Genomic DNA, 11,312 nt, shown 5'->3' with positions numbered 1-11,312 from the left:
CTCAGAATGGGAGAAAATATTTGCAAGTGAAGCAACTGACAAAGGATTAATCTCCAAAATGTACAAGCAGCTCATGCAGCTTAATATCAAGAAAACAAACAACCTAATCCAGAAATGGGCAGAAGACCTAAATAGACATTTCTCCAAAGAAGATATACAGATTGCCAACAAACACATGAAAGGATGTTCAACATCACTAATCATTAGAGAAATGCAAATCAAAACTACAATGAGGTATCACCTCATATGGGTCAGAATGGCCATCATCAAAAAATCTACAAACAATAAATGCTGGTGAGGGTGTGGAGAAAAGGGAACCCTCTTGCCCTGTTGGTGGGAAGTTAAACTGATACAGCCACTATGGAGAACAGTATGGAGTTTCCTTAAAAAACTAAAAATAGAACTACCATACGACCCAGCAATCCCACTACTGGGCTTATACCCTTAGAAAACCATAATTCAAAAAGATTCATGTGGGACTTCCCTGGTGGTGCAGTGGTTAAGAATCCGCCTCCCAATGCAGGGGACATGGGTCTGAGCCCTGGTCTGGGAGAATCCTACATGCTGCAGAGCAACTAGGCCCGTGCGCCACAGCTCCTGATCCTGTGCTCTGGAGCCCATGAGCTGCAACTACTGAGCCCGTGTGCTACAACTGCTGAGGCCCACGTGCCTAGAGCCCACGCTCCGCAACAGGAGAGGCCACAGCGGTGAAAAGCCCGCTCACCACAGCGAAGAGTGGCCCCCGCTCACCGCAACTGGAGGGGGCCCGTGCACAGCAATGAAGACCCAATGCAGACAAAAATAAATAAATAAATAAATAAATTAATTAATTAATTAATTTTTTAAAAAAAGAGTCATGTACCACAATGTTCATTGCAGCTCTATTTACAATAGCCAGGACATGGAAGCAACGTAAGTGTCCATCTAGGGACATATATACATTACCAAAAGTAAATTAGGTAGCTAGTGGGAAGCAGCCACATAGCACAGGGAGATCAGCTCGGTGCTCTGTGTCCACCTAAAGGGGTGGGATAGGGAGGGTGGGAGGGAGACGCAAGAGGGAGGAGAAATGGGGATGTAATATACATACAGCTGATTCTCCTTGTTATACAGCATCAACTAACACAACATTGTAAAGCAATTATACTTCAATAAAGACGTTAAAAAAAAAAAGGTCCATAACAAAAAAATCTAAAAAAAAAAAAAGAAAAAAGACAGAATACAACCTGAATTTTTTATTAGACTAGGAAATATAATTTATTTCATAAAAATTAATTTTGTTACAATAGGAATGCTAAATGTTATTTACAGGTTGTAGTTTACAGAATAAACAGAGGTGGGATTGGGGCCATCCCTGCAGCCCTGCAGCCCTGAGCATAGAACCATGTCCATCGCCCAGGTGAGTGGTCCAGCCCCTGGCCCACAGGAGAGCTGCTCCCTGCACCCAGGCTCTTGGTCACCTCTCCTCAGAGGGCCTGCTAAGGGACCTGGCTCAGCTGCCTGGTTGCTGGGGAAAAGGGACCAGAGGGTCCTGGATCTTCCAGGAGTGGGGAGGGTCCCTCTGGAGCCCAGGGCACTGCGAGGGAAGGCCGAGGGAGAGGCACATAGAAGATACACCGACTGACCCTGTGGACTCAGAGAGGGCAAAACCAGGTACGCCAACCTCCAGATGGCCCATCCTGGACGTGAGGAGGGCACACATGCACACACAGTGGGGTCACGTTCCCGGAGAGGCACGCTGATGTGCCCGCGGATAAAAGCCCACGCACACACGCACACACGCGCAAACACACCCCAGAGATGAGAGAGACGTCAACAGCGCGCGAGGGCCCTGCATTCCTGCAGCGGCACTTAATCTGCGGTTCTCAAGGTACTCGGCTGTGTGGGGCTGCCTCTCAGGCTTGAATAAGAGGAATGGGAGGAACGTCCATCCCACCCTGAGGCGGGCAGTCTGCAGACGTAGTCACAGCAGCCGTGGCAGATTGATGGAGCTGGCAAATCCTTTCCAGGCTTTTCTTATAGAGCTGGACAGTTTGAATCCTCCCAGGAGGCTTCAGCCAATTGGTTCTGTGCTCCAGGCCCTGGTACACAATTTCTGGGAATCCGATTAGAAATGGCACCTGGGGGGCTGGCCTGGCCTCATCCACCAAGAGCTCCCATCCTGGGCACTGAGGAAGCAGCACGCTTCTGAGGGTGGGGCACGGAGGAGGGACATGGCAGACCACCATCAACTTCTACCCACTAGCGTTCCCATCAGGAGACTAGAATGACGTATCAGAGCCCAAAAGTCCTCCGACAGCAGTTGTGGGGCCTTGGTAGAAAAAGGAAAAGAGGTCCCAGGAAGGCAGTCATATGCCTGAAGTCACACAGAGGTTTAATGGCAAAGCTGGAGCTTGAACGCTGGTCTTTGGACTCCAGGCTGCCCTCAAGCTACCACACGGGCCCACACAGCTCAGACTAGGAGCGAGCTGGGATACTGAACCTGTAGTGGACAGGCACCTTTGGCAGGGAAGGCTCACTGCCCTTGTCTGAGGCAACGTCCACACAGGCACTGGGGTAATGAAGAGCCATGGTCTCAGCCTCAGGGGCCCAAGCCCGACGCAGGCCTGGCCCTTTCAGCAGCCCTGATAAAAAGGAACCCTCTCTCAAACCCAGCAGGCCCTTGACTTCCCACAGCCAACCCATTCCCCAGGGGGGCTGGTGGGTGGTGAGAATCCCACTATCCCCATAAGCCCCCTAGTGCACGGCAGGGAAGCCAGGCTGGGGACACTGGTTGGGACTACAGCCCCCAAACCTGCTTTCCTCCCAGGAGACCAGACTTTCAAAGGCCAGGATGTTCATGGACCTGCTGGGGCAAGCCCTGGGGTCAACGCCCAGACCTGGCACTTGCTTTGGCTTGGGTGCCAAGGAGGAGAGGCCTTTGATGTGGCCTCTGTGCCAGCTCAAGATTCTGGTTCCAGCCATCACCAGACGGCCAAAAAGGGACCCTGATGGTCCCTTGGAACATCCTGGAACAGGCTGGAGAGGGGGTGCCAGGCCCTCCACCCTGGCAACGCTGCCTGTCAAAGCTTCCTTCAAACTCTGTCAGACTGCGGAGGGAGGGTGACAATAGGGTTGCAGGGAGGTGCCTGTGGAGATCAGAGCTGGGAAAATAGCCCTCCACCCTTCCTCCTCCACTCGGGCCAGTGTGTAAAGCACAGCCAAGCAGCCACCTCCCAGCCTCCCATGCCACCCGCAGGGATGGCTGCTAACATGCTCCTCAAAGCCACACTGACCCCAGAAGCTCAGGCTTCTGCAGCTAGAGAGGCCCTCTTATCCACCCCTTCTGTTTTACAGTAGTAACCAAGCCTGGGAAAGGGCACATCCTGGGCATTAAGGGAACGCCCACCTGCTCCAGCCCACCTCGTCTAGAGGCTGCTGGGTGGGCGTGTACTGGCTGGCCCCACCCTGGGATGCGGGAGAGAGATGTGTCCATGGGGGATTCTCATCCCTGACTTCTCTCTCTCTGTTAGGGCCCCCCTCTCCAGAAGCCACCAGACCACAGTACTGGAGATTCTCCCTGGCTCACAGCTGGGCTGGCCCGCCCACATTTTCCATCCCAGGGCCTCTTAATATGGATTCCTGGGAGCCCAGATGAGACTTGGAGCACCTGCCTGGGGCTGTGAGAGGGAGGCAGGACCCCACCTCAAGCCAGATCTCAGCGCTCCTTGGCTTTACTGATTCAGCATCTGCTTAAGAGTTTAGAAAGAAACATGGGACCACAGCTCAAACCTCATCTGACCCTGTAGAACTGTGGAAGCTGAGGCCTTGTTAGGATTTAGTCTAAGATAAAATCATTAGCAGCAAAGTGTTCCCTATTCAGTCTCTCTCTCCCTGATTCACACACACACACACACACACACACGCACGCGCGCTCCTGGCCAGAACCATGAGCATGCCCACACTCACCCATACTCAAGAAAAGTGTTTTCTATTTTTTTTGTGTTGTTTTTCATTTTCTTTTTCTTTTTTTTTTCTTAAAAAGGACTTATCCAAATATCTGGATAATAAATCATTTGCGTTTCCTAAGAAACTGGGTTTTCTTTTCCCTTGTGGTTTTGGTGTTTTTCTTTGTTTAAGCCTTACTAGCAGTCTGAAGCTTTCTTTCTTTCCTTCTTTCTTTCCTCTTCCTTTTTGCTTGTGGACAGGAGAAAGCAGTTTGTCTGAACTGTACTTGACTCTTCGAAGAGGAAAACAGTGTGAAAGGAGAAAGGGGCTTAGGGAGGAGGGAGAAATCAATAGCTGAGGAAGAGAATGAAGAGCACAACTAAAACAGACGCACCCCAGAGACCCTGGGGCAGAGGGTGGGAGGGCCACCTCCTTGCTCCCCTAGCTGCCTCCAGAGGCCCCATCCCCATCCCGGTTCCTGCACAGCGGTCTGAGGTCAGGAGAGACAGCAGGAGGTGGAGAAGGACCGCCGGGTCCTCCCAACAACAACGTCCATGGATTTCCTAAGGCTGGTCGTGGTCTGGGGGTGGGGCAAGGGGAGGAGGAGGAGGAAGGGCGATTCTGGCTGTGAGCTCGGGAGCAGAGGGGGCCCAACTGCCCCACAGGAGGTTGCCCTGGGCCTGCCTGTGTCAGCCGCCTGCTGGTCCCTTAACAGCCCGTGGGTTTGGGGCAGCTCAGCAGTCCCCGTCGGTGGCCATGGCCACCAGCATCTCACTCTTGCCCATCTCCTCCAAGGCACTCGCCAGGCTGTTGAGGTCCCCGTCGTCCTGCTGCAGAGCTTCCCAGAGGTCGAGGATCACACCCGTGGGGCTCGCTTTTGTGGCAAAGTAGTTCAGGTATCTGATGGAAGAAAGGAGAAGGACACTGGGCTCCCAAAATGCTCGGCCCCTCCCAGGAGCCTGGGGTGGAGGGAGCACTGGGAGTACATCCCAGGAGCACCGGGACAGTGGGCTCTGGGCTCCCACAATCCTGGGTCTGAATTCCAGCCCCTCTGCTTGCAGGCTGTGTGGCCCTGGGCAAGTCACTGCTCCTCTCTGAGCCCCAGACTCATCTCTAAAATGGAAACTGTCCTGCTCATCATCAGTCATCATCATCGTTATTACTATCATTGAAACACACTGGCCCCAGGAGAGGCTGTCCAAACCTGCCACTCCATTCTCTCTCTCCACCCCACGTTCGTTCTCTGCCTGCTCTCACCCACCCCACGCACTCCCGTGAAATCAGGAACAAAGCCTCTGACATCCTTATAGATCCCACCCATTTTTAGTAAGATGTCTTCTACATGGCATCTGCTCAATGCAGGTTTATTAAATGGTTTCTCAGTAAGTGTACCGTAACAATAATGATGACTAATTGCTATTATATTTATCCAGCATTTTAAGTTCTCCAGAAGAGTTTTGACACCAGGATGCATTCCGTCACCCAGCAAGCATTTCCAAAACGCCTGCTCTGTCCTGGACACAGGACTGCTGACGGTGATCACACTTGGCTGGTATCCTGGCTTTACCTGATTCTCAAGGGCCAGCACTCTGAGCACGATGCTCCTCAAGGAACCAGCTTCTCAGTCTTAGCGCACCCAAGCCTCAGCTCCTGGTCTACCGCAAAAGGCGGATCCGCTCCTGGACCGTCAGGCTGCCTGCCCCACCTGCCCCATGGGGACAGAGGGAGGGGGCAGGCTGTGGTTCAGGCCAGGCGGGCTGCCCCGACACTCACCGGTCCATGGAGAGCTTCTGCGCCAACAACCGCCAGTCATTGCCGCGCGAGTTGGGGGCGTCCAGGCTGTTGCATATCTTCTGGCGGATGGAAACGGGGATCTTGAAGGCGTAGGGTCCCAGCTGGGTGGTGACTGCGCTGCTGGGGGCAGAGCAGAGGGCGTCCAGGGAGCCAGCAGGCGTCTGGAAGAGCAGGGGGCAAGGGTGAGAGGGGCAGAGGGCTCCCTGTGCACGGCTCACTGGGCATCTGCCCCTCCAGCCTTCCGGCCTGGGGACTGTGAGGTCTCGGAGGCTCCGGCCGCTCCCCCGCCTCAGGGCAGGCTCCAGCTGCTCAGTCAAAGGGCTCCTCCCCTGGAAGGTCAGCTCTCCAGGGCCAGGGCTGCACACCCGGCTCCCCGCCCTCGGGGTGCACATGCTATTGCACTGCCTGGGCCAGTGCTGATGCCATCTCGTGATTACAAAGCCACGAGGGGCCTCAGCCCCACTCTAATCCACGTGGACCCACTTTTACACAAACGCAAATGAAGTCTGGAAAGGAGAAGTGACTAATCCATGGTCACATGCCACGTTAGTGGTAGAGCTAGGTCTAGACCAGGGGTCCCCAGCCGGTGCACAGTCTGTTAGGAACCGGGCGGCACAGCAGGAGGTGAGTGGCGGGGTCGGGAGAGCGAAGCTTCATCAGCTGCTCCCCGTCGCTCACATTACCACCTGAACCATCCCCCGCACCAGCCACCGTCCGTCCGTCAGTCCGTGGAAAACCTGTCTTCCATGAAACCGGTCCCTGGTGCCAAAATTGTTGGGGACCGCTGGTCTAGACTATATCCAGTGCTCTTTACACTGCACTGAAAGGAGGGCCTAGCACTGTTCCCTGGGTGGCCTAGGTGTTATAAACCTCAATCTGGATTATAGGGGTGGAGACAAGGTCCTGATACCTGCCCTCCCTAAAACCTTCTTTCTCATCTCCCAGGTGGGGATCCTTGTATCTGTCTCCCTGGCGGTTGTACAGATCTGGTGAGATTTGGTACAGGCCAAGCCCAGGCTCAGCACTCAGTTAAGTCACAGCTGTTAGCAAAGAGTGACCAAGTCCCAGCTCAGACTTGGGAGGTGAGGGGCACAGCTCTGTGGGAGGTGGCCTTTCCCCCAGATGAGGGGGAGCCTGGGGTCTGCACGCTGCAGCGCCCAGCCCCGTGGGGCATCCGCTCTCCGGCCCTCACCTCTGCCAGCGTGGTGTGCAGCTGGAATATCTGGCCCTCCCCCTCCACCTGCCGCACGCAGATCTTGCAGGTGAGCTCCGTGGAGGCCAGGCTATGCCTCTCCAGGGTGAAGGTGCAGTGCAGGGCCTTCTGGCTGCCACTCCAAATGTGATAGAAGGGGATCTCCTGGGGGAGGAGGGGCAGGGTCAAGGAGGCGTGGCCAGCCTGCCCTGCCCTCGGGGAATGGAGGCAGAGGCAGGTCAGGGGGCCAGCCTCAGGGAGGGCTGGGACCTCTCCATCCAGGTGAGCAGAGGAAGAAGAGCTGGGCAAGGGCCCTTCAGTTGAGAAAGGGAGTATATGGGTGAGAAGGCACGAGTCTGAATATGTGACTGTGTGTGTCCATGTGTCTGGGTCTGGGAAGCCTCGTGGACTCAATGGTGTCACACAGATGGGCGCGGGCAGAGGGGTGTGACCATCTGCCAGCCCTGAACGCTCTTAGAAATGGTAAGGTCTCTTTAAAGATGACGGGTACAGACATTTGTGTGTGGGAGTATGTGACAGGGGTGGCAGGGGGAGGGAGACAGAGAGAGACACAGGGGTGGGAGTGGGGACCAAGGCTGCAGGACCGAGGGAGGAGGCAGGGAGGGGAGTTGGTCTTCTCTGGGCAGCCCCCCAAGTGCGCCCCTCCCCAGCTCCATCCCTCCCCCTCCTGCAGCCCAGCCCTCACCTGGTACTTGGCCAGCAGCTTGCTCCTCCAGTGGGCGTGGGGCATGTCGTGGAGGGAGAGGCGCAGGTTATGGTAACTGTCCTTAAACAGCAGGGGTTTCGGCTCCTCCACTAGGTAGCCACCCAGGGTCCGCTCCAGCTCCAGCACCTCCTGTGGGCCAGGGAGCAATGAGAAGGGGGAGCCCATCACATTTGGCCAAAGGGCCCTTTCCTGCTGCAAGTCTGGGGCTTGGGGACACATGTGGGCAGAGGGGACTGGGCTGTAACATTGAAGGCAGGGAACCATCTGAGCCACAGGGCTGGGATCTGGTTAAGTGCTCGTAGAAGACTTACTGTGTGGATAGAAGCATGAATGAATGGATGGAGGGAAAAATAGATGGGTGGACAGATGGTGGGACAGGTGGATGGATGAATGGATTTACAGATGACTGAATAGATGGACTGCTGGATGGATGGTTAAGTAGATGGATAAATAGATGGGTTGACAAATGGATGGATAGACAGATCAACAGAGACAGACAGAAAATGATGTGCAGATGAATATACAAATGGATGGGTATAGAAACAGAAGAACAGATGGAAGAAAAGATAAATGTGTGGATGAGTGGTGGCTGGATGGACAGATAGATTATGGACTACATGAATATACAGACAGATGGGCAGGGTTGACAAATGGATGGATAGAGAGATCAACAGAGACAGACAGACAAAATGATGTGCAGATGAATATACAAATGGATGGGTATAGAAACAGAAGAACAGATGGAAGAAAAGATAAATGTGTGGATGAGTGGTGGCTGGATGGACAGATAGATTATGGACTACATGAATATACAGACAGATGGGCAGAAAGTTGGGTGGATAGATGGGTGAATGGATAGATGGGTGAATGGATGAATGGATGGACAGATGGATGGATGGGGATTGAATAAATAAAGAACGCCATCAAGCCAATATGTGGCAACTTCCCTCTTGATCTCCATTCCATCCTCTGACTATAACTAGATGTTAGCCAATGCCCAAATACCAAGGGATCCAGGCTGCAAGAGCATTTCCCAGGAGCCTCTAACCTATTATGGGCCTGCTGGAAGTTCAGGTCAGCCTGGTCCCAGCAGAAGACACTCACTGTCCCACAAGGCCTTTTAACCTGTGTTGCATCAGTCGGCAACTTGGAGTGTGAGACAAGTCACATGAGACTGAGAGGCAAAGGAGATAGAAAGGCCCACAGATCGTGGGCGAGAGGAGGCCTGGAGCCTCCTCCTGGAAAGGAGAAAGCTTCAGAGCAGCAGGGGATGGAAGGATGGAGAAGGAAAAGGGGTTTAAACAGGGCCAAGGCTCTGTGCTCTTCCACTGTTTGTCAGGATGAGGCTGAGATCCTGGGAACTGGTGGGAGGGCTGGGCAGAGAATAGACAGGGTCTTAGAGGCTGGGGGGACAAGATGGTACTAACACCTGCCGTTATCAGGTTCTAGGTGCTAAAATGCGGTCCCTTCGCCTTCTCTCTCTTCCTGCCCCGAACCCCTTCTCATCTGCCATGCGCCCCCCTCGCTTAAGGGCACTGTCCGTTCTTTTGCACACACTAGGAGCTTGGCTGTCAGCCACCCCCCCCTTCCCCCTGTTCCTCCCGTCAGTCACTTTCTGTCCATTCTACTGACTAAACAGACTCCAGGCCCCTCTCCAGCTGTTGTCACTGTCTGTTGTCCAGGGTCCAGCTGCAGCCTCCCAATTGGTCTCCCTGCCTCTTGTCTACCCATCCCCACTGCATAGTTTTCAAAAGAGCACCCATGAACAGGTGTCCACCTGGTCTCTGCCCCCACCCACTGGATAGGTTCCAAATTCCTTGCCATGACCCTAAGGCTATTGGGAGGCTGAGCCCTGCCTGTCTCTCCAGCCCCACCTCTCACACCCCTGCATGCTTTGGCACACAGAACAACACACCTGCCTCTGCATAAGCCGCTCTGTCTCCTGGAACGCGCTTCCTCCTTCTCTGCCCGGAACACCCACCTGTCCCTTGGAGCTTAGGTCTAAGGTCAGCCCTGCTGTGAAGCCTTCTCAGACCCCCTCCCCAACAGCCAGGACCTGCCAGCCCCTCCCAGGCTGATGTTCCCTTAGCCCTGCATCAGTGATCCCCTGGTCTGTCTCCCACCTCTAGCCCGCAGCTTGGTGAGGGCAGAACTGTGCCCAACTCATCTCTGTATCTCGAGGATCTGATGCGATTTCAATGTTTGAGGAACAAATGGATGACTGAATGAGGCTGATGGTGGCAGAGGGTGCCTGGCAGGTACCATGATCCTGGGGAGGGGGATACTGGAAGGTACCATGCAGTTGGCTGGCTGTGGGTGAGGTACCCGCAGTGTGCAGGCCCGTGTGGGTACCCATGGCCTGGCCTTACCTTCAGTGCTATAGGCGTGTCCTCCAGGCAGTAGACCCTGAGGCTGTACTCCAGAGAGGTGCAGAGGGCGGGGGCGAAGATGGCCAGCTGGAGCCGCTTGACTGCCAAGCGGGAGTAGGACTCACCCGTGAAGACGTAGGTGCCCAGCTGGTCCAACAAGATGTGGCAGGACCTGGCCTCCAGCTGGCAGTAGCAGGGGGTGTTAAGGGTCTCCTCATCCAGGGTGACCACCTCCTGCAGGGTGACAGTGGGGGTGAGGTGGCTGCACCAGCCAAGGCCCTGGAGAGGGTCCAACCAGGTTAGGCCAGGAGGAAAGGGGAAGGTTGGGCTAGGGGACCCGGCCCCTGGCCTTGGCTCCTCACCTCCCAGTGGCCCTGGTGGGCCTGGGTCTTGAGCTGGAAGATCCAGTCACCGGCACTGACTTCAGCGCAGTGTGGCACCGTGAGGATGACGGGGCGGCACAGCAGGAGGCCCGTGGGCCCGCAGGTCACCGAAGGGCTCAATACTGTCTGGGTCCCTTCCGAAAGCGGGCTGGGGTGGGGTGGAGGGTAGGAGGGAGGCAGTGAGGGAGCGGTGCTGGGCTCCTCGCTCCACCCCAGCTCCTGGGATGGGAGAAGGCAGGACTGCGCCCTGGGGGCTCCCAGAGGCTACGGGTTAAGGAAAAATGGCACTGGCCTTGAGATCATTTCTAAATTTTTGCTATTACTCTGCAATATTCTCATAGCCAAATCTTTGCTCCCATTTTCAAAGGTTCTGCACTCCAGGGATGTTGTGGATAGGTGCTGCTAAAGTGCCCTCTGGAAAGCTGGTACCCATCCACGCTCCCACCGACGCACCGTGGGAGGGCTGTGTTCCCATTCTCTCACCAGTATGAAGGTATTACGACAACTGAAAATATCTTTGCAAGTTGATGAAGCAAAAAAACTTCCAGTATCTTATGGCTGTCTGAATGACTGTTTCTTTGACTACAAATTAGGTCAAACATTTTCTCATAACCTACTGGCCACTCTGTGTGTGTGTGTGTGTGTGTGTGTGTCTGTGTGTGTGTGTGTGTCTGTGTGTATAAGACAGAGTGTGTGTGAATCACTTGTTCATATCCTTTGTCCATTTTTGTACTGAGATGTTCAGTTTTTCTTATTGGTCTCCCAAACGTCTTTACATAGTGAGGATAGTACCCCTTGGTCATATTGTAGCCAGCTGGTCGACTGGCTTTCAGTTTTATGATTTGTTGTGCTGGTTTTTCACGGTTTAAATGTGAACATAATAAGATCTAGCCATGTCTTCCTTGGAGAACTACCTCTGG

At 54.4% G+C, this 11,312-nt stretch overlaps 1 protein-coding gene across 2 annotated transcripts in view; it reads right to left on the bottom strand.

Moving 5' to 3' along the window:
- Positions 1-4,118: 4,118 nt before the first annotated feature.
- Positions 4,119-11,312, bottom strand: part of UNC5B (unc-5 netrin receptor B) — an 85,614-nt gene continuing 78,420 nt past the window's right edge. The window contains exons 12-17 of one of the 2 annotated variants that reach the window (XM_007111546.3): positions 10,372-10,540; positions 10,010-10,243; positions 7,620-7,769; positions 6,914-7,078; positions 5,701-5,882; positions 4,119-4,827 (exon numbers count right to left, since the gene is read on the bottom strand). In XM_007111546.3, coding sequence (XP_007111608.2) covers positions 4,662-4,827; positions 5,701-5,882; positions 6,914-7,078; positions 7,620-7,769; positions 10,010-10,243; positions 10,372-10,540 — 1,066 coding nt within the window. In that variant the 3' untranslated portion in view covers positions 4,119-4,661. The remainder of the gene's footprint in view (positions 4,828-5,700; positions 5,883-6,913; positions 7,079-7,619; positions 7,770-10,009; positions 10,244-10,371; positions 10,541-11,312) is intronic. The other variant, XM_028481263.2, reaches the window with a different exon arrangement.

Source organism: Physeter macrocephalus, chromosome 20, assembly GCF_002837175.3.
Source record: "Physeter macrocephalus isolate SW-GA chromosome 20, ASM283717v5, whole genome shotgun sequence".
Classification (NCBI taxonomy): Eukaryota; Metazoa; Chordata; class Mammalia; order Artiodactyla; family Physeteridae; genus Physeter; species Physeter macrocephalus.
Note: the sequence above shows the minus strand (reverse complement) of the source record. Positions and strands in the feature narration are given on the sequence as shown.